Here is a 24,640-nt window from a genome sequence, read left to right on the forward strand (position 1 = left end):
TTACTCATAGTTTATAACCCTCATCTGAACATTTTCAATTCAATCCGATGCATGGTCACGACAATATCGCGAAAACAGTGAGCAACTAATATGGACGGCCTTTTTTTTATCACGATTCAAAAGTTGACACTTGAAATCAATTATCTATTCTGTTAAACTCCCATGTGCCAATTTTCATTACAATTCTATGTTCAACCAAGAGAATATCCTAAAAACAGTGAACAGATAATAACCCCTTTTGCCGAACCCTGAGTCAAGATTTGAAACCTGAAAGCAAAAGAGCGTCCCTCAAAACTCCTATGCGGAAATTTTCATCTCAATCCAATGTAGAATAACGTCAAAATCGCAAAAACATTAAAATTGGGTATGAACTACTCCTTCAGCCGACTTCTGATCCGCAATTCAAAACTTGAAATCGATTGCTCGTTTCTCAAAACACTCATGTGCTAATTTTCATCACAATACGTTCTATAATAACGCCAATATCGCAAAAACATCAATCAGTGGATATGGACGACCCCTTTTGCCGACCCCTGACCCTAAATTTGATAACTGTAATCGAATGCTCGTCTCTCAGAACACTCATGTGCAAATTTTCATCACAATCCGATGTATAGTAACGCCAATATCGCAAAAACATTAATCAGTGAATATGGACGACCCCTTTGGCCGACCCCTGACCCTAAATTTGATAACTGTAATCGTTTGCTCGTCTCTCAAAACACTCATGTGCAAATTTTCATCACAATCCGATGCATAATAACGCCAATATAGCAAAAACGTTAATCAGTGAATATGGACGACCCCTTCGGCCGACCCCTGACCCTAAATTTGATAACTGTAATCGATTGCTCGGCTTTTAAAACTCTCATGTGCAAATTTTCAACACAATCAGACGAAAAATAACGTCAATATTGCGAAAACATTATTTGTCTTGTATGGACGACCCCTTTCAGAAGGGGTCATCCAAAAATCTGAAAACATTTTTCATCCTTCCTGGACCTAATGAGTATCCATGCCAAATTTCAGACCTCTAGCTCTTAAGACGGCTGAGTCTATAGAGGACAAACAAACAAACAAACAAACAAACATACAGATAATTGCTTTTTATATATATAGATTCTTTGCAGTCGATTTGTGTGTGTCAGATGTGTTAAGCGATATTGTAGCGCAATAGTCGAAGTGTGGCATGATCACCTATTTTACATAAATTATTTTTGACCAGAATGTCATATATCGGCTGATTCGTATTTGACGGCGATTTTCTTGATTGTATAGTCATGCTAAGTATGGACCTGACGCACTCCTTCGATGGCACAACCATCAATCAACAATTCTAGCAACTTCTTATTTGACGATTTTCAATACAAAAACAAAAAAAAAACCCAAAGTCTCTATTTACCGGTTTTATATCTTTAATAAGTAATTTAATTATAATCTAAGAAGCCTTAAACATATATCTAGATGGTAAACGTGTCGATTGACACGATTTGCGATGTACAGGATGGCCAGCGAGTTAATATTATCAAATTCCCGTTTTCCCGGTTTTCACGATTGAGATGTTATGATTTTCCGTATTCAAAAATACACAAATAAATATGCTTATCGGGGTTTTTGACAATATAAATAGATATTTTTATGAAAGTTGAACGTAAAAGTTCGAGAGGACTTAAAATTGTTTAGTATCCTTGATATTCAAAGGTTTTCAGGTTACGGTGATGGTAATACTGTGAGAAATAATGCTAGTTGGCCTAACCTTAACCGAAAATTGTTATCTTCTTTTCAAACATTCACATCAACTTCACTTATTATAAGTGAAAATCCTTTATTTTTATTATTTTCGTAAGATAAAATATAGTTTCAATATAATTTCAAGTTAAAATTCCGAATTTTACTATTGAACTCTGGTTTCTGAATTCTTAAATTCGAGATATAATCATGAAGGCCGAATTTCGTACTGAGTAACCGATCCATAAATCAACTTTATTTCAAGTTCATTCAAGGATTCATAATTCGAATGTTAATTTTAATTTCTGACGCTTATCTTCGGAATAAAAAATTAAGTTTTATGGTATTGCTGTCTGTGCTACTGATTGATATTCTTTTTTTTTTATTATGCAGTTCTTAAAACAGATTCGCTGAATCTTATTACATTACATGAATCTTATGCAGCAATCAGAAATTAAATTTCCGTTCTCATATTCAAAATACTGGATGAGTATTTTCGCTCGATAACCTTTAAAATTTATCTGAATTCTGAGCCTGAATCTTCTGTTCAACTTCAAAATGCATGTTTTCATTCGATTTTTCAATTTGAAATCCTATTTAAATTTGAAAATTACTGTTACGTTAAATTTTCTTTTAAATTTTATAAAATAAAGAATGCGATTACTGGTTTAAGCAAATGATGTAAACAAAATGGTGGCCGTATAAACAAACAAAGAAAGTTGAATTTTATTAGAATTTTAATATTTTTTAATATTTTATAAGTCAAATAAAAATTTGGAGTATTGTTATGATATTTTTTTATTTTTTGATGGTACCGATAACTCGATTGAAAACAGCTAAAAATAATGTCATAAGGAATGTATTCGAAAAAAATGCAATACTTTGTTTTTTGAATAACTTTTGAATACATGGATGGAAATTGATTAAATTTTCAGTCACGCATTCTAGTAATGTAATGTATACGTGTACAAAATTTGGTGACACTCTGTCAAGTGGTTTTTGAGATAGCGTCGAATACTGAAGTTCAAAATTTTTTTAGGAAAATCGAGAAAAAATCAGAAAAGTTTCAGTGGGAGACCCAAAAACAGCTGGAAATCAACTATTCGACTTAAATTCACATGACGAATCATTTAAGAAGTCCTAGAGGATCCAATAGTAAGCTAACATTTGATTAAAAGTGAAGATTATTGATTTCATGAAGTGAGAGGAATATGAGAGGTTTTTTTCAAGCTCAATCCTAAAATACGAATAGAAGAAATGATAAAAATAAGACAAATTTTCCTGACTGGTTCCTCTAGCTGACTTATAAATTGGCCTGACTTCATTTCTACAAGATAGAAAAGCTGCCCACCGGTAAAATAAACAAAATACGGTGGTCAAATAATGCGCAAAATATTTGGACTGCTTGTGGGAAGATATTTAAAAAAAATCGTAATGGACGGCAAAACTAACTCTTTAGCGGGCACATTGCAGCATTCCAACCAGAAACTGTTCATTGGTAAGTCTTGTATTTTCCGGATATAAACAAGGAGAAAAAATTGAAAAATATTATGTCTTGTACTTGAGGAGGCTAAAAATCTGTGGAAACTGTCCTGCTTCTCCTAAATAATGAAATGTTGCGGGGTAAAGCATGATATACGTTAACAAGTTTTCCTCGTAAAAATACTCTTTCACTCTTTTCAACATCTGTAAATTTTCTCCTAACTTTACTATCCATCTTTATCAATTTTCAATTCTGATATTCTTTCTCCAAGAATAAATATACATTTTCACCGATATGCAGAAAATAAATTTACAAAAATAACGGAAATTCGTAAAACAAAGTGCAAAACGGTAGAAAACATTAAAACCTTTGATTAATTAACGCTATACGAGTATTGTATTCATACTTTTACGACATAACATTTCTTTGCACCACGAATGTATGCGCTGAGTCAAAAATCCCAATGTGTTAAGAAATTTTCTACTGTTCCCGGGAAAATCCCGTTTCTGAGTTTCTGAGAAAAAAATTCGTCATTATGAAATGAATGAACTTTATGATTTCATATGTTTATAATAGGTATTTGGGAAATACTATTCATAAATAATTTTGCTGGTTTTGATTCGAAATTCCAGTTTTTCCCGGATTTCCCCGTTCCATTTTCAATTTCCGGGTTTTCCCGGTTCGCTGGCCATTCTGGATGTAATTTTATATGCATATAAAGGCATCGGTTTTCTAAAACAAGTCCCAAAAAGTATATTTTTAGCCAAAAATTATGTTGAGATGAGATGACACCAAATTTTGACGATTTTTGAATTTTGAAGTCAATTCGCACCAAAACTAAAATTTAGATTTTATCGATTCCCATTTGAAACCCCCTTTTCTAGGTGGTTCATGAGGGTAGAAAAAACAAATATTTGACGCCTAAAACAAGTCTGATTTAAACTTTGCACAGGTAAGCTAATTTACAAAATTTTCACATATGGTCGGTTTTAGTAGTTCTATTTCTACTATACATTAATTGCCACCCTTATGTATCTAAGCATTTCAAAAATATTCAAATGTATGAGCATTTCTGCGGCTTTTTGCTATATAATTCAGCATAAAGTTGCCCTCAGAAAACAACCCTTCTAAAACAAATTTCAAAAGGGCAGAGATCGATACTTTGGCTTCGATTTTTTAGGTGGATCGATCCTGGATTTATTTAGCTGAATCGATCTTGGGAATCGAGTTTTTCCCAAAATATCGAACAACCCTACTGTAAATACTTGAATCATAAATAACATTAAAAGGTATACTTATTATCGTAAACTTTATTTTCATAACATCGACCGTTTTGTATAAATAGAAACAGCCGCAAAGAAGTAAATTCAAGTTACAAAGAAGGATTTTCTAAAACCGTATGCTTTTCAAGGAAATCGATTAATTATGAAGGCGAGAATTCAGTCCAAAAACTGTTTTGATTTTATTGTGTGATTTCAGATAAAAAATTAAGAGATTTCTTTTATCCATACATTCACAATGATACAAAAACTTCCATTTCATTTTCCCGGAGGACAAATGGTCAGAATTTGACAAAACCGAATTTGAAGTCATCAGCATTTTTTGAGAAACTTCGGTTTAATGTACAAATTGTTCCTACCAGGCTACAGGAATCAAAATTTATGAATTTTAAGGACCAGAATTAGTAATTTTTAAACCAAGAAACGTATCTCCGTTAATCATATGTATTTGCTTTTTCGGTCTTTAAAATGAGATTCAAATTTTGTTGTTTGCTCATGGTGATGGTGCTTACACTGATCCGCGATGCCAGGTAAATGTTTGACGTTTTGTAGTTAGGAAAAAAGGTAAACAAAAGGTGTACATTTTCGATGAATTTTAACCTCTTTTTACTACGACTTTTTACTTCAGAGATCTCTTAAAAAGCAAGTAGAATCAACTTTTAGGTCTTCTTCTAGTGTTTTAAATTTTTTTGAAAAAAATTTGATAGCTACTAAGCGATAAATTGAGTTTCAAAAACTGGTGTTTTTCTTGCGATTGGAAACACATCTAAATGCTTTAAAAGTTTTTGAATGAAAAAGTAATATTTTCACAAAAACATTCATTAAAAAAAATTGTTGGAGATACTTGTAAACTAACTTTACGAAAGTTCTGTTTTGGAAAGCATTCTAACAAGGAAAAAACTTGGTTGAAAAAACCGGAATTTTATCCTGTTTTTTGTTAAAAAAAAGTAACAAATTTGATGTTTTTTTCTGGAATCAATGAAGTGTTTGAGTTGTTTTTTTGTACTGGAAGAAGATTTAAAATGATTTAAATTTTTTATAGATTTATTTACGAGTGATATTTCATTTATGAAAAATGTACTTCTGGAATGTCTGCTCTTATGTGAGAGCTGTTTGCACATTTTTGGAACATTTTTGTAAAAAAATCTAATGTATTTCCGTCGACGTGTCTTGCAAGTACCTTTTCATGACAAAATTTTGTCCAATAATTATCAAAAAAAACATTAAGAGTTAATTCCCTTTTAATTATATGCCTGTTCCTAAAAGCTTCCCAAATTCTCTAAACTCTTGTATGGAGCACTTTGTAGCGCTACTGTTCGGTTAATATCTCGGATAAACTGATGTAACACTGTGTTCCCTTTTTGTCAACCATCATCTCAATAGTTAGTGATTATACCTACCTTTGATAGTGATGGCGCTTCTGGAATAGGAAATGTTCACACAGGAGCTTTTGGTTCGGGAATGATGAGCTAGATGTCGCCCAGAGCTCTGGACGATAAAATTTTCTTTTTTTCTGAACCGTTTCATTATTTAAAGACTAAACAATTCAACAAATAACTCTAAAGTAAACGATTAATCTCTGACTTTACCTCATACGCAGTCTGCAGATATCATCCAGTCATCGGAGTTTCAATTTTTATTCTTTTTATTACATATGTGCAACTTGTAATTTCCATTAGATGTTTCATTAGTCGGTGTTCGGAATTTTGAATAAGACATTCCCTTACTCTACATATTAAGGAAAAATGTATATATGGTTTATGTTCTTTCTTTCTTTGATATTTTATGTTTCTCTAATACTTCCCATCACCTTTGAAAATTTGTTAATTTTCAGGTACGAATATGTACCAAGACGAACTCAAAACATTAGATTTGATTAGTAAACTTAGGACTGGATTCGAATAAAATCCAACACTTTCGTTTGTGGATAACTTTTGAGCGGATTTTAGCTTACTGTTTGATCCTCAAAGATTTCAAGAACGATATACCAAATGAATTTTGATCGCATAGTTGATTTCTAGGTTTTTGAGGTCTCGCAATCCTGAACAACATTTTAGGTCAATGAATTTATCCATTAGACGCTATCGCAAAAACTACTTGAACGATATCCACAAAATTTTGCACATGTAAACACTAAATACTTTACTGGGTAGTATCACTGAAAATTTCATCATTTTTCATCCATCCGTTCAAAAGCTATTCACAAATGAAAGTGTTGCATTTTTTCGAATACAGTTCTTGGTGTTATTGATGATCACTTTCACACGAGTTGTGAACTTCTATATTACTTTTTTATTTCTGGTTCTGATACTGCAGTTCATAAAAAATATATTTTCACATTATCCGCTAGGTAACGATTTCTTAAAGGAACGGCTGTACAAATCGTTTGGAAGTTTTTCCAAGACACTTTGCAGTATCCATAGAGTTTCTAATGAAGACTAACTGATACAAAAAATTTTAAAAGATAACAAGTGGAACAGCATTTTTAATTTCTCTTTTTAATAACTGATTTTAGAAAAGTTTGATTATTGGTTTGATTGAGTGGGAGGACAATTATTCATTTCGCTTTGCCAAAAGATATAGGAATATGAAAATTAGCCATGAAAACACATTTTCACATAAGTTTAGGCGAAATGCGGTATGAGATTTTTTTTTACATCCTGATTATCAGATTTATTGCTGCTTTCAGATTTTTATTTCAGGTTGTTTCAAATTATAACAATCTTCCATTCTATTTCTTCTTCTTCAGCCTCAACACCTCCAGCCGAACGGGTCGTGTAATTCCAACGATAGCGGTCGGCCAAACGCATCAGTACATTCCGGCATCGAGCTTCTTCATTAACAAGCGTATCGGGGAAGCTGTGGAGGTGGCTGCCCCGATCGGCAAGGTGATAGGTCCTTCCGGGTACGCCGAGAACCAGTTGACTCCACCGAGTGGCCAGAGCACTTTTACGCCGATGCGCCAAACTTTTGGTGGAGCTAGCCCTACTGAGTTGCTTTCCTCGCCGAGGGAAGTTTCTGAGACGGATCTGTACTTGCTGGGCGCCATCGAGAAGTTGGTCTACCGAGTGGATTACATGGAAAATAGATTGAGGCGGGCTGAGCAAATAATTTACTACCTGATGGCTGGGAACAATCAAAAAGTTGGTACGTTGATTAAAAAAGGATTCAGGGATGTTAAAAATGTTAATTAAATTTTCTTTTTTAGAAACGTGTCCCGATAACTTCACCAGGGTGCACGACATATGCTATCATTTTGGAGTGGATCGCGGCCTAAATTGGAAGTCGGCAAATGCTTTGTGCAAATCTTATGGGGCCCATCTGGCAGAGTTTGAATCCTCGTCGGAGTTCCAGGATGTAGTTGCCTACATTTTGAACAACCAACAGCACCGAGGTAAAGAGTTTTGGTTGGGCGGTCTTAATCCCGGATTGTTGTGGATTTGGACCCAGTCGGCCAAACCGGTGAATCCAAACACAAATCTCACATCGATAACGTCTGGCAATAAAAACACTACTACGACGAAACCGGAAACCAATAAAGAGGGAACGAAGATCGTTAATAAACCGCAGAAACCTGCGGAACCTACCCTGGAAATAACTGGCACCGGAAGATGTCTTACGCTAACCTACAACGGAGCTCTCTACACGTACGGGTACAAAGGCCAAGATTGCTCGGCCAGATTCAACTACATCTGCGAGAAGAAGAACAAGGCCCTGGACAACGAGATAAACCGCATAGCGAAGCAATTGAATCTGAATTAAATCAAGCGTTGATTATTTAAGTTATTTATTTGTAAGAAGAAACATAATTTATTAAAACACCATTATACTTTCAAGTCTCAGAGTCTCAGGATAGGATAACTGTAGCGATGACAAACACTGATCCGAGAAGTCCGCAGAAGGCCAGTCCACAGGTGGTCAGATACATCGTATGATCCATGGGGCCCTTCAGAAAGACTGGCTTGTTGTCCCGGACTTGAAATTTGGCCTGCATTTCTTTGATCTTGTGGTAACCGGAGGCAATCTGGTACTGTTTTCCCGACCCCGACGACCGCGATGACGAACCACCGGGATGGCAAGGGGGGCATGGCCGTGGAGGTTCATTGGGACATTTCTGCGACGCCATCGATGCCCGGGGCACCACCATCAGTCTCGGGGCCTTAGAGATTTGATTCAGGCCAATATTGTAGCAAAAAACTTGACGGAAAGCCATTTTCGTGGGATAGACAAAAATAATTTTTCAACTTCTTCCGGATGCTAAAATTAATCGTAGGTTACTTTGTTCGGGATGATTTTATGGAATCTGTGAAAATAAGCGAAGGTTCTGCCATCTGAAAATGTGCTGACTATGAGGCAAACAAAAAATGTTTTCTTAATCTGCTAAAACCCAAATTTCGGAATGCATTTTTCTTTTGGCTTGTAATATATAACTCAGTTGGCAAGTCAGTTGCTTCCTGAGCCGATGTCCGTGAGTTCGAGCTCAACAGAAAACATCCATCACAGTTGTTCCGGATAAGTTTTTCAATGACTATCCGTTAACTTCATCGTTGATATATGTCGCGAATGATATAAAGATGTTAAAACGACTATAATCGAAACAAAAAAAGGAATGCATTTTAAAAATTAATCTCAACAATTATCCCTCATACGTCTCATTTTATTTGTCAATATCTTTTGTTTCTCAACCGATATAGAGTTTACCTTAAGGTTGCCAGAATTCTAGGCATTTTTTTTTTTATAAATACCTGGCCAAATTCGGGCATTTGATTATAAAACTTACGATTATTAAATTTGGGCTATATCCGGGCAAATTTTGTCAAAACTCAGAAATTACTCAACATAAATCCAGAAAAAAATTGAAAAAAACATTTCTTTTCGTCAAAATTCATCGACAGATTTAAAAGCGCATTGTAGGTTTTCAAAAAACCTTTCATGATTATTTTTTTTAAATTTGCTGAGAAATTTCATTTTGAAGGCATAAAAAAAATTTACAACAAAATTTGTTTTTTTCTTGTTTGATTTGCCAAATGAAGTGAATAGATCCGGGCAGAATCCAGTCATTTTTCAATGAAATCCGGTTGACCTGGCTGTTCCCAAATTTTGTATTTAATAACCGGGCAAACCCGTATAAAACCGGGCCATCTGGCAACCTTAACTTATACTTAAGCGATTTTTTTGAGTACTTGAAAGCACTTTTTCTGAAACATGTTTCTTCGATTTAAACTTATTTCTGCGCTATAATTGCAGAGGAGCACAGTTTGAGAATCATATTTTAGTTACGTTACAAGGTTTTCAAAACTATAAATTTTGAACACATGGAATAGAAGACAGAGATTTAAAGCTTTTGAAAATAAATGGGTGATGTAGACTCAATTTTTTGGTGAGTTCAAATAAATTAATTCTATTATTTAATTCGGAAAAAGTGCAAAAAATATTTTTTTACAAGTTTATCTACACTTAAAAACAAGTGGTTTGTTAACATTTCTCAGTGAAAAAATGAAAAAATAGAAATTCTTGACTTTATTCTGAACTGTGTCAGTTTCAACCAAATTTTTCTGCTACTTTTGGCGACAAATTTAGTGAACCGATTCGATTTTCTGTGCACGTTTTTTACTCAAATCCGATCTAAAGTTATAATTATTATGCGTTCTAATGATAATTTAGGACTAAGCAAAGAAGAAGATCGATATATCATTTCGATAATCGGTCTGTATTCATGGAAAACTACACTCCAAAATTTAGAATAAAACACGTGGTTTTGTTTAGATCTTAACGATCATAACCTTGAGAGGAGGGCGATTTGTCCATAAATTCATGGGTGCATTTTGATCGGATATTTGAAATTTAATGTGTCTTCAGTTTACCATAAAACAACAAATTACTACAGTTTTTCATCAATTGACAATTCAAATATATAATTTGAACAATCAATAAAATCAATGGTGAGGATGTTTTAAGCAATCACCTCGGTGTAAAAGCCTATTGCATTTGATCACCTTTTACAACTTAAGTGATGGATAGCCACCTCAAAATTTAATTTAATTGTTATTCGTGTTTTAATGAATATCTGGTAACCATTTTTATTAATATTACAAGGTTTTAAGAACACATTTGTGTAAAAAGAATCCACCAATAACTTCGCAAATCTCCAAAATTTATCAAAATATAGTCGCTGGCGTTTTACCCCGCAAGGGCATTATGGACAGAAGTACCCTACAGCCTTTAGTATTGTCTGAATGGATAATTTTGGAAGATCAAAATAAAATTCTGCGAGCTTTGCCTTAAAATATGTAAAATGGACTAAGATTTCTGTTTTTCTACATATGAAAAACAAAGGAATCTGCCCATAAAGCAAATTTTGAGCAACACACTGTAATAGTCGAAGATGTGCAAATTAAAAAAAAAATCTTAAACAAACTTTTTAGTTAATCAAAGGTGTGAAAATTAAAATACTGAAATTTGAAATTTGCAGGATTTATTTTTTTGGTGAAGTTTTCTTTGAATTTTTTTTCAAAATTGACGTAAGAGATAACTACTGTTAAATTTCCATAAACACTTAATAATTTACTTTAATTATATGTAGACTTTCAAATTTTATTTCAACATGTTTTTATTTAATTTTTTTTTTTTAAATTGCTATAGAGAAGAATTATTTGAACTGAAATCGATTCTTTGTGTTTAGTAATCTTTGATAAGCACATTTTATGATCAAAATTTATTGATACAAAACGTTTTCTCTACTGAAAACATGATAAATTATTGATTGAAGACAATAAAAATACTTTTTACCACTTTGATTTTTAGTTTCGCCATATTTACAGTAATATTTTGTTTGACCGTGATAAAATCGAAAAACTATTGTACTCATATGGAAGATTCTGTTTTCGAAATTTCAATCAAGATTCAGAGTTTGAAATTGCCCCATGATTCATAATCCAAATTCAAATTAACTTTTCTTAAATTTTGTATTAAATATCCGTACAACCCCGGATAAAACCCGGCAATTTTACAAGCATAGGGTACGTTAAGGTTACCAGATTTTTTCAGCACGGATCCGAGCCGGAAAATTCGGGGAAATTTTGTATAAAAATCTGGAGAATACGGGCATTTAATTTCAAAATTGACGACCAAAAATCCGGGGAATATCCGGGCAAATTTGGTTAAGAACCAGAAATTACTCAAAAAAATGGAGAACAAAAATGAAAAAAAAAATTTCATCAAAACTCTTCAACAGATTTTAAATCGTATTTTAGGCTTCCAAAAAAGTTTTTCATGATTATTTTTATAAAACTTGCTCAAAAAAATTCGTTTTAGAGACATTTGTAAGTAAAAATTTTAACAAGACAAGTTGTTTTTTTTTTTTGTTTGATTTGCCAAATAAAGTGAATAAATCCGGTTATTTTTAATGAAATCCGGGCAACCGGGCCGGGTCGAATTCCTTTAGTAACAAAACAGGAAACTTGAAATCTTTGAATATGCTCAAGGATCTGGTGGATTTAGCATAATTAGAATAAGTTTTATTTTAGAAATCCTTCGAAATAAACTTTTAAAATTAGAAGTTATAGAATAAATTTTGCGATTCAATTCTGATTCATGCGAACTCATTCCAAATTTAAGATTTAAGATTCAGTTTGAAATTTGGCTTTTGAAAAAAAGGAGTTAATATATTGTTAAACAATACATAAAAAAATATGGATTTCCCTGAAATTGGTTTTACAAGAAGATTGCAGAAAATATTTTTCATTGAAATTAATTTCATAATTAAATTCCTGTGAATGAGTAAAAAAACACCAGGATTCCATTAAAAAGATGGCAAATTCAAGTCAAATTACACTTTGAATTTGTAATTTTCTTATGTATTCAAAATGACTTGGCGAAGAATTTGATATTTTGAAATAAAACTAACAATCAAAATTCTAAGTATGCGATCTTTTGCAACGCTAATTCCCAAACAAAAAAATCATCTTGATAATGTTATCTCGATTGTGAAACTCATTTTCGAGCTGAATCTGAATATGAATTTTGGTTATGTTTCCGAATTTTAATACTATTTTTGAAATTTACAAAAAAAAAACGATTTCTGAATTTAGATTAAAAATAAACATTTCCATTACGAGCCTAGATTTGATATTTGTTTCAAACTCTCAACCATGCTTGTTAAAATATGAATGATTGAAAATCGTCAAAAATTTGTTCTACAATTTGTTTAAAATTATTGAACGGATAAATCAAGCATAAGTTAACTTTTTTTTATGAAGCCATTGGCGTTGAGTACCAAAAATATGAAAAAGTGCGAAATAAGAATAGTACCACTTATGTTTTTTTTTTTTTTTTACAAAAATCAAGATTATTTGTTAAAATTTACTGTGTTAAAGTAAATAATAATGTTTCTACGACCTATTTGAATAAATAACTGCATTTTTAGTCATTTCTAGTATTCCAAAGGTTTTAAAGGGCTTTTTGAGAGATTTTCCTCTAGCAAGAAGGAATTTGACATTTGAGCTATGATTCTTTAAAAAATTGCTTGATTTTTTCATGAAAATGACGTCAAGTGACAAAACAAACGTTTTGGGTTGATTTTAATCAGAAAAAACATTTTTTTCAGAAACCCACGCTGTTCACAGTTTAAAGACGTAGACGGCAACAGTATTTTGCAGTTAAAACTAAAAAATGTCTCAATACTGAGAGCCGGGTATATTTATGCCCTTTTCATCACTCTGAGTTAGTTTTCCAACACAGTTTCAGAGTTCATACTGAAGAAAGCTTTTCTAGATTTGCAAAAATTCACCAGCACAAGAATTTGCCACCGCACACAGGGGAAAACGATGTAAAAAGGTGATCAAAATTGTTTACGCCAAAACGGAGCGTTTTAGACCAATAGTGTCTTCGGGACATTTTACCTACATTTAAAGCACTTTGAAATGAGCTTTTGAAAAAAATGATTCAATAACCTAGCAGTGAGATAGAAAAATTATTTTTTCTAATTTTCATTTTAGAGCAATTAAGTATTTGGCAAGCTTTTAGATTGTGAAAAATGAAGCAATTTTGTCGAAGACGTCAACATGGTAGAAGCTAATCCAAAAAAGTTAGAGGGGTTCAAAATTAAAAAATATGTTTTATTCAAAATTTTCAGTTTTTTTTAATTATATCTTTTCAGGTCGAGCTTATTCAAGCAAAGTATGTTTGAAAGAGTTTTGAGTCACCCAAAATCGAACAGTTTTGTCGAAAACACTTTATAAAAATATTCAGACTGAAACGAATTAGATTGGAAAAACTAAGAAAAAATAGCTGTTTTCAAACACCTGTATCTTTCTAGTTCGGATGAGTGTGGTTCATTTTTTGGTTGCATCAGAATTAAGCAGGTTTCACCGTTATAAAAACATGGAGTTTACAACGTTAAATTGTTTATTTTGTAGCCTTATAAATGATTTAAGTTAGCTCATTTCAAAGTGCTTTAAATGTAGGTAAAATGTCCCGAAGACACTATTGGTCTAAAACGCTCCGTTTTGGCGTAAACAATTTTGATCACGTTTTTACATCGTTTTCCCCTGTATGCGCCGCCGCAATTTCTGCTTATCTCCACTTCCGATTCAATTGCAAATCATACCGATAATACTGCTAGCCATCTTGTCCATCAAGCTCCATCGAAAATTACAACATAATTCTGATTATCGGTTCAAGAAATTCACTTTTTAGTTACCTTGATGCAATTCTGATTTTTTGATTTAGTGATCTTAGAATTTCCAAGGCGTTCACACGGTATCAAGTGCTTATTTTTAAACCAAAATCATCAAAAAAAAAATTAAACTTAGGCGTCGTACACAAATTACGTAACGCATGTAGGGGGGAGAGGGGGGTTGAGTCTGCGTTACTTACTGTTACATAGGGGGGAGGGGGGTACTTGGTTCAGTTACGTAACAAATTAATGAAAAAAACATAAAGAAAAGAATTGTAATTTTCTTTTTTTTTGGCGAGCAAATCTACGCACCCCTTGTTCGGAAGCGTCAATGGTGGTTAAGTATTTTGTAAATAAAGTTTGATTCAGAAAAATCGCACTGCGCGAATGAAACGAAGTGAGCTTTGCTGTTATATTTATTTTACCGTCACGTAATCGACTGCAGCTCATTCAGTGTTTATATGCAGTGTAATTCAAATCAAATAAATTTTTGTTTACTTTTACTTTTAATTTCAAAATTGAATATGGTTGGGGGGGGGGGGTATTTAACGTTACGTAACTATAGAAGGGGGGTCATATCAAACGTTACTTATTGTTACATAGGGGGGAGAGGGGGTCTTAATTCTAGATTTTTTGCGTTACGTAATTTGTGTACGACGCCTTATGCTTGATTCATCCGTTGAATAATTTAAAACAAATTGTAGAAAATCTTTTTGATGATTTTCAATCATAAACATTTTAACACATAGTGATACTATTCTTGTTTCGCTCACTGAATAATTTCAATCCTGACGTTATTTTTTATTATTACTAGAAATGTCAAACAAAAACTCAGGATGTTTTCCATTTTTTTTCATATTATTATTATCTAAATATTGAAAAAGCATTTGAATTTCGAAAATTATTGAAAATCAAAAATTTTGAATGAAATAAAAAACCAATTTTGAACGATATCAAAACAGCTTTTCATTTCTATTTTTTGATCATGATTCGAACCGAAAATCAAGAATCCCAAATTGGGTACAGAATCCAAAATATGAAAACACAAATACATGAAGATTTTGATAATACGGAACCTCTGGAATGAGTTTAATCTCATTGAAAATGTTATGTTTAGGAACGAAAATTTTGAAAAACTGAAGCAGAATTCTGAACCTGTGATTAGTTTTCGAGGTTTTGGCATTATCTCTGAGTTAAAATTGTTGCTCTCGAATAACCTTACTCAATTATCAAAAACCGATTAAAAATTTAAAATATTTTTTGTAAAGTTTAAGAGTGCAAACTGTAGAGAATATATCGCTTTTTTCCCTGGAATTCGGAATTTCAGTGTAGAATATCTAAACCTATCAAATTTAAAATCCGTCTAAAAAATTTAGGGCAAAATTTCAAACTTGGATATGTCATAGAGCCTGTAATAGATTGTGATATTCATTTCTCAATCAAAGGGAACAAATTTCGAATATGTCCAGAAAACTAAAACGCCATTCTGTTTACTGTTTTTTTCGTTCTATTATGAATATTAGGCACATCCATTGTATGAATATTATTTGAAGGTTATTATTTCAACACGATCGATTTGTTCCATTATCGTTATGCGCTTATATATGTTTATCAAATTACAAAAAAAAGAAAACTGACTATCTACTTCTGTTTGAAATCGATATCTCTCAACTGTACTGAATAGAGAATGCACAATTCGTTTTCTCTGTTACGGACTTTGTCCAATTTTCGATCAATTGTTATTATTTTTTAATTTATATCATCATAAACAAATCAAGACTTAAAATCTACGAACAACATAACGAAGAATTGATAAATCAATAGAAAGACTTGGAAAATATATATATATATATATATATATATATATATATATATATATATATATATATATATATATATATATATATATATATATATATATATTATATATATATATATATATAATATATATATATATATATATATATTATATATATATATATATATATATATATATATATATATATATATATATAATATATATATATATATATATATATATATATATATATATATATATATATATATATATATATATATATATATATATATATATATATATATATATATATATATATATATATATATATATATATATATATATATATATATATATATATATATATATATATATATATATATATCGATATAAGCATATAATTAAAAAATTATTTCAAAACATTTTCACTTTTCGTATGCATTAAATCAACACTTAAAAATTAATTTGCACTTTGAATCGGGTTCTTGTTTCTTACAAACATTTCTTAATTTTACGACTTTAGTTTTCTTTCATGTTATTAATATTTTGTAACGTAAGCTCACTTTTGGTTTTACAATCCTCGGGATTCCATTTATCGCAAACATTTCACGTTTCAAGGAAAGATAAAACCATCATACGATTGACAGTTAACGGGTTAGTTCCTTTTCATTACCTTACATTCATGCGAAAAGCTAAGCTCTTCTCGTTATTTTCTTCCGGTTACTTTTATTGGTGCTCATTCATTTGGTGGGGATTTGTGGGGAGTAATGTTAGTTACTTTTTCTATGATTTTCGGTACATAGGTATATTTTTAATCCACCTTCTTCTCAGTCGTGGATTTGATGTTGTTTTATGTAACGATTTGTAAAATGGCTACATAGCTACGCTATTTCAGTTGTATACTTCCTATTCAGTTAGTTCGAATTATTAATATGTAGATCACGCATCCGTGAGACAATAAAGGGTATAGGTTTTGGATATTTGTTCTATCATTAAGATTTTTTGTTAATATTTAAATCTTTGATTTTGGATCATTTGTTTGTTTTCTATAAATTTTTTGGTTTAGGCCTAAAATCACTAGCTATCGAAAATTTTGGTCCAAATGTTTCGCCGAAACACTTTCTCAGCAGGTGAGAATGCAAGTTTGTTTTTTTAATGATGATGAAGATGACCACCTTTGATGAAAGTGTGTTAATCGTGTTTTGTCTATGAATTGACAAACATTCTACTGGTTTTTATTTATTTGTATCATAAACATGACGAGCTAACACTTGAGTAATTTTATTCTCCACGCTCTATTTTTCGTTAAAATTATAAAAACGGTTATTTTGTCGACTTCGACTTTCCTCAAACATTCAACACATTTTTAATTCCGTCGCAAAACCCCCGTAAAACTGTGGTTGGCTGATTTGAGTCATTGTAGGATACGTCAAATTTATGTTATTCCGCGGACCAGCCTGAACCACACGCTATGACCGATGTAAATGCTTAAGGCGACCTTTGGCAAAAAATGGTGCATTATTAATTTTTTTTCTCGAAATATTCTCTGGAAATCTAACAGGATCGATTTAGCAATTTTTAAGTAGTCCAGCCCTCCTCTTTTTACATCCACACAAAAATAAGGGAAAGTATTTTCTTTTAGAAACAACAAAAGATCGGTTAGCTGAACGCATCTAGTACTAATTTTGACCCCAAGTCACTTCATTAAAAAATATATATATCTAACAAAAAGTTTCGTATTCGGAGGACGAGTTTAACATTTGATACTATGGATCGAATGATTGTCTCGCAAATTGTCTCCTCGTTGCGTTTCAACTTTCAAATTGATCCGTATTATTTTAATGACAATATTGCGAGTGTAGTTATTTTAACCTGCCCTTAAATTCGAAATTCGATACCACCAAGTTTCTATTTACTTATCGATTCAAGACATTTTCATAAAGGGGTTTGGGTCTCAAACTACAAGAGAAGCATATTTGTTATCCAAAAACATAAACATGCGAAATAAAGTTTCATTTATTTAAATAGTTCACGAGCTATAACGAAATTTGTAGGTACATAATGGGTAGCCCTCCCCGTAAAAATGGGAGAAATTTTTATCCATCATTATAATTTTTTGACCACAAATTTCTTCATAAGTAAAATTTGATTCTAAACTGGATTATCGTTTTAAACGATCTTTATTTAAACGGTTTAATTTTTAACTTTTTTTAAAATGGAACACAAAAATTAAAGAAAAAGATACCCCAGTCACTGAAAGATAACACTGGGTCCCAGTGTATTTGCTTGATAAGTTCTTTTATTATTACATCGAAATTTTTGTTTCATTTATATGGAACCTGCCCTATCAAATGAAAGGAAGGGGTTTTGAATCAAGATTAGAAAATTTCCTGGTCTAAAAATCATTTCACGTTAAATTTGAAGCCCACTTGATTGATCATTAACAAATGGGTTTTAATGTCAGAGGTTTATATTTCGAAGATATGCTCCTTATTCAGATCTCGTCTGGACCGAGTAGTTGTTTTTTCTTAATATGGTTTTCTACATGCCAGAATGCCTAAAAAAAATTGTTCAAATCGTGTAAATATCAAGAAACGTGTTTTTGAACCACGACCACAGATTTTCGCTTTTTTATGGGTCATACTGTACAATCACAATGCTCTCCTTGGTTTTATTTTTAATTTTTAATTAGAGAGCGAAAAGCTCTCCTTCGAAAGCTCGGTTAGATTGATTTTTTTTGTTTCAGACGTCGCAGATAGCCGCCGACCGTGGCCAAGAAGATAGCGTTCAAGTCTTCTAAGCCAAAGGTCATGAGATCGAATCCCGGTCACGGCATACAAAGTTCACTTTCTGTGGGTCGGTGGTTTTAGCATTTGTAAAATGCTAGCCATCTTATCCTCGAAAGATGTACGCCTTAGAGTTAAGTAAATTAGATCTCTTCAAAGAAACATGAAGTTTCACTGGGATCATCGTATATGTGTGTGTGTGTTCGTTCTCTTTTAATATAGGTTCTCTGATAGGATTGGTAGATCTTTGCTATCAAAAATGGTCGGAGAAAAAGCCGTCCATACAACCCGTACACTTTCTGCAGAAAAAAAAATACATATCACATAATAACACGTAAATTGATGTTTTTTCATCTAAGCTTCCGCTAATTTATACAGAACTGAACAGAGACAAAACAACAGAAAATTTGACTAAAGATAGATCTTAAATGGCCCGGAGTTATTTTAGGTCAAGATGGGACATAGTTTTGATAATTCCGATTAAGAATATCTATGTTTAAAAATTGAGACATTTGCCGAACTTTTTTTTTCGTATACTGATATTTTAATCGTAAACTTTGCTATGATATTTGTGTTTAAATCGTCAATCAAAAAAATATCAAATTTTCATGTTCATTTATCGTCGCTTAACTTGTTGCAATTCAAGTTAGGATTTTCATAGAGAGCTCTCAAATAAAAAATCGGTTAAACGTCAACTTGATATGCCATTGGATTAAGCGACTATATAAAATAATTATTTTTAAAAATTAATGTTTATACTTGGTAATAGTCTTCAACTTTTTTTATCACCATTTAACCTAACATACTCTTGCCTGCTAATGAACTGAAAGCATACTATAGAAACTTTATGAGTCAGGAAAACAAAATTTATTGTTCACCGTAACACTAGTCAAAAGTGTCTCCCAATCAATTCCTTCAGCCCCTCTCCCAACTGAAATTGTTTTGCTAGGATGCAGAGGTAACCTCGGTCCTAAAGCACAAAATAGATCTTTCATCCTTTTCTCTTTCTTCCAATCTATCTATTGACTACTCGGACGTGGCCGGCGCCGTTATTGACGTTAAAAGAGAGAGCATCAGTTTTGAGCAGTGTGAATGAGCTGCTAATCCCAAGCACCATTCATTTGACCTCTGAATAAAATTGATGGCCTCGGTCAATCACGGAGTAGCAACCATTGGCGATGTGGAACTTGTTCTACTGAGCCACGCCAGCGATCGTGGAGCTCGAAATGATTGTTATCATAATTTGATTTTTGAACAAGTCATGCATACATTTTCTTCAACCATGCATTTCGGGTTTTACGGTTTAGGGTGGATGTGAGTAGTTAATCAAGCTAAGCTAAGCTAAAAAAAAAATACATATCACATATCAGACGTAAATTATGACGATGTAAAATTCACATGAGAATTTTTGGTGCCTTTGGTGTTTGAAAAACTAATTTTGGATAATTTTTTCGACCTTTATCCGATTCTTTTGTCAGATTTTGTCTATCGTTTCTAGTTTTGCTGATATAGCGATTGAAAGTTTTCAATTTAATCAGTTTTGAGTAAAATCAATCTTCAAAAAAACCGGTTAACTAAGAAACCTACATGCATAACCAAATTGATTTTGAATCTATTTATTATTTTCCATTCAAACAGGATTCGGACACTCTCCCCTATCCAACGCACTATTCAGGAAAAAAAACGATCGGGGGTTCTAGAACAACTTTTTTTTTAAGAATTGCGAACAAAATACTCTAGCAAAATTTTAAAGTTTTCGCTAAAAATTTTTCCTATGGAATTTCAAAGTCAAAATGACAGAGCGCGAGCTTCCAATTTCTACACAATTATGAACGGTACTGTATTTCAAAAATTTTCAAAAATTAGCTTACATTAAATGACGATTAAATAATAATATCACGTATCTATTTTGCTTTGCAATATTTTTTCTTTTTTTTCTACGCGAACTTCACACTGAATATAAATAAGTTTTTTTAGATGAAGTTGAAATTTTTTACATCGAATTTATCCATATAAAACGGAAAAACAGGTTGTACTCCATTGACCCGAAAACCATTGCCCAGAATAAAAAAATCCCCAGAATTTCAATCGCCAGAAAGAATTATTCCCCAGAATTTTTTTCCCAGACGAACCATTCCCCAGAAAAATTTTCCCCAGAATGTACCATTTCCCAGAAATTTTTTCACCAGAACGAACCATTTACCAGAATTTTTGTCGCCAGAAGAACCATTTCCCAGAAAACTGAAAACATTTATCCTTACTAGAAATTATTTAAAAAAAAGGAATTGTTACAAAAAAATGGGGTTTCATAACTGTATTCTTTTGCGGCAAAGCTGCAACCAACGAGCTTGAAGGGGCTGAGGCGGCACAAAGCCGTCGAAGCTCCCAAATCCGAGGTGGCTGCCGACTCCGACCCGCCGTAGGAAACGGCGCACACAGGAGTACGTAGAAGAAAACGTTGGCAAAAAGTATTTTTTAGGTTTGAAACCAATAAAAAGTTTATTTTGACTTATCAAACGTTTTTAAGATCATTTAATATATTTTTTAACGTTTTCGTAATTTTTCATAATTTTCCATTAGTAATTTTTTAACATTTATACGGCATGATAGATAATCCAGGTTAAAAAGATGTTAAATTCAAAAAAATCTAGAATTTTTTTATTTGCTTTTGAAAGTTAAATAACTTTTGAAAATATTCCAAAAAGAACATAAATTTAACTGAGCTTTAATTTAAAATAAACAAAGCCCTAGGTGACTTTTTTGTGGAAAAAATCTATCAAAATTTTTAAATTTCAAACTTAAAAATATCAAAAATGCGCGAGTTTGCGCGTTTTTTTTCTCTTTTGCACATGATTATTGAAGTTATTAATTTTTAAATGATATCAAACATTTTGCCGGGACTTGCTGGGAACATAAACATAAACACTATTTTGTAAAAAAAACCAACGTTTAAAACAAAAAAATAAATAGAAGAACTTTCAAAGCAGTTATCAGTGCCCCTATTATCATCGATTTTTATCTATTATACTCAAAATTATTTAACATCCCTCCATTGAAGTTCTCCATATCAAATTTTCATTTTTAGTTACCTAAGAAAGTTTAATTCATAGATTTGACTTATTCGCACTGATTCAACGATTTGAAGAAAGATTGTATGTATCTCATAGAAATACTAAAGTTTTTACAGCTTCTACAGCTTGTAAACAAATCAGATGTCGAAAAAAAATGACCGACTCATGGTGCTAAATTTATTCAAGAATCAAATAAACATTGACATAAAAATAACCGATGAAATTAAAATTTTGGCCAGGTTTTTGGGTTAAATTCTCCTGTGTGCGGCGGCCCCATTAAATTGGTCTAGGACCTAGGTCTGCAGGGGCTTTCTAGGTCTGCGTGAAAGCTAGGGGTGATCCCTGAGCCCCGTCCGCCACGCGACAGCGTGAAGGACAATATTTCTTTAAAGTTCGAACGCGCAGCGTGAGAAATCGGATACCAAAACGGTTTTCAAAGGACCATGGTTGGCATTGAATTAGTAAGTACCCAAACCACAAAACATAATATCGGTTCTTAAATAATTTAAGTTGGAAACTTTGAAACAATTGGTTTCATTTGAAAAATCATTTTGAAAAATTTAATTTCGAATCATATGAAATTTACAAGAATTCAATAGATTTAACAGCACAAAAATAATAAAAAATACAAGAGGAAATAATCTTTGATTTGTGTCATTCTGGGAAATGTTCTATTCTGGGGAAAAAAATACTGGGAAATGTTCCATTCTGGGAAAAAAAATTCTGGTAAATGGTGCATTCCGGGGAATTTTTTTCTGGGAAATGGTTCATTCTGGGGTTTGATTTCGGTTATTTGTCATTCTGGGGAAAAGTCATTCTGGGCAATAATTTTCGGGTTATTGGGATACAATCGGAAAAACAATATAAACTTTCAATATTCAACTAGTAATTAAAAACAAACTCTACATAACTCAACTCTTATTTTAAGTTGGAAAGATTCTCACATTTCTGAACAACAACCTATTGCAAATTGGGCTGCAATTTTCGCCATTTACGGAGAAGGGTTTCGAACAGTAACAGCACTTTTTTTTTCTTCAAATATGACTTTTGAAAAAAGAATCTTTTTGATCACGTAATCGATTGATTTATTATTGGATCTTAAAATGCAGTTCTTTCTTAAATTAAAAAAAAAAAAACATCCCTATAATATTCTAAAACATTGTTTGAATAAATGTGTATTATCAGTTACTAGTTTTCAGGACTTAGCAGGAATAACTCCCAATACACGGTTAAATAACAGTTTCTCAAATATTCTACAGATTATTGATCAAATCAAACAACCTATTTTCTGGTCGAAATTTGCAAAAACGAATGGAAACTTTAGAAAAAATTTGAAACTGTAATAGTTATATTTTAAGGATATGAAATATGAACAAAAAATTTATAAGTAAAATATAAAAAAAATTCATTAAATTTTTTTCTTATTTCAAATTGACCTGTAGAGTTGAATTATAAAAACAACCATTTATAGAAAAAATTATAACTTTGGATAAATCTCCTTTATACGTTAGTATCAAAATATGCGAAATTGTAAAAAAAAACTCTAATCCAACATTTTTTTTATATTGACTAGAAATAACTAATACAGTTTATGAAAAATTTCAAAAGTGTTCAGCACCAGAGCTTAAATTTATATTATTGTATTTGATTTAATTTAATTTTTGTTACTTTTGAGATGATTTTAGCTTCAATAAACATGTCCAAGATGTGAGACATTTGAGACAAATTGGGAACCACTTCCTGAACTAGGAATTCATTTTTTTTCAAATTCTATCGATGAAATTTAAAAAAAAAATATTTTGAGTAGATTTGGAAATTATAAGTTATTTTCAGATAAATTATGATAAATGAACAATTTTAGTGAGTTAAAGAGCCAAATATGTTGAAACCATCTGAAACCAGTTTTTTTTTGGGAATTGGACCACTGTGCGACGGTGAGTTAAAATGTGTGAAAACAAATGGACTTAATCATACTGAATTAAGTGAATCATCAGATTAATGAGAATATAGGTATAGACGACACTAAATAAGAACCTCATAAAATGAGGACACTTATTTATTGTCATAAAACCTAAATTGACACATTCATTACTTTCAACTTTCTGTTAACAACAAAATGCAGAAAGCTGAAATTGATCGATGATGGGCGCACAAAAATTGAGTATTATGGGGAAAAAAATCAACAGAAGTCACGTGTGTAAAATACTTGACACATTCCGTACCTACTATGGGTTGTCGCGAAAAAGTGTACCTTTTAGGTGATTTCGTTTTTTGGAAGCAGTACTGCCCTTTTAAATTTAGAAGAGATCCTTGATCGCAAAACCGATTGTAGTAAAAAATTTAAAACTGGTATGAGAAGATTCAATGATTTGACGAATTGAACTAATTTAACTGTCTAATTGTCTATGATTTCCGTCGGTCGTTAAAGAGCGCACTTACATAATAACCGCGCACCTCGAAAGATCAATCCCAGGACAGGGCAGGCCACCCCCCGGCAACAGCAGCGCGTGTACGGATAGTTTACAAAGTTTACATCTCGTGCTTCTTTGTTGCAGAACTTCACTGTCGTTCGATGTATGCAAACCGGGGGTAACTGTAGATTATTTTGGCACATTTGTGAAAAAGTGAAGGAACAAAAATACACAACAACTTGAAGAGTTAAACTGTTGAAGACTGTTTTTAAGGATCGCCCAGGCGTTAAAATTCCATTACTAAAAAGTTGTTCAGGATCACTGGAATTTTAAGAATGTTTTCAGTAAGATGAAACATTCAACACAGAAAATCGAAATTTTTAACGAATTGTCATAATTTTAAACTG

At 32.0% G+C, this 24,640-nt stretch overlaps 2 protein-coding genes across 2 annotated transcripts in view; one reads left to right on the forward strand and one right to left on the reverse strand.

The window, feature by feature from the left end:
* LOC129757824 (putative uncharacterized protein DDB_G0277255) overlaps window positions 1-24,640 on the reverse strand; it is a 97,933-nt gene that overhangs the window by 19,984 nt on the left and 53,309 nt on the right. The gene's annotated exons all lie outside the window — the stretch shown is intronic.
* Window positions 7,117-8,327, forward strand: LOC129757827 (uncharacterized). Its single transcript, XM_055755150.1, has 2 exons — window positions 7,117-7,638; window positions 7,700-8,327. Exons 1-2 carry the CDS (start codon window positions 7,125-7,127, stop codon window positions 8,251-8,253), a joined length of 1,068 nt encoding a protein of 355 aa, XP_055611125.1. The 5' UTR covers window positions 7,117-7,124; the 3' UTR covers window positions 8,254-8,327.

Source organism: Uranotaenia lowii, chromosome 3 (assembly GCF_029784155.1).
Source record: "Uranotaenia lowii strain MFRU-FL chromosome 3, ASM2978415v1, whole genome shotgun sequence".
NCBI lineage: Eukaryota > Metazoa > Arthropoda > Insecta > Diptera > Culicidae > Uranotaenia > Uranotaenia lowii.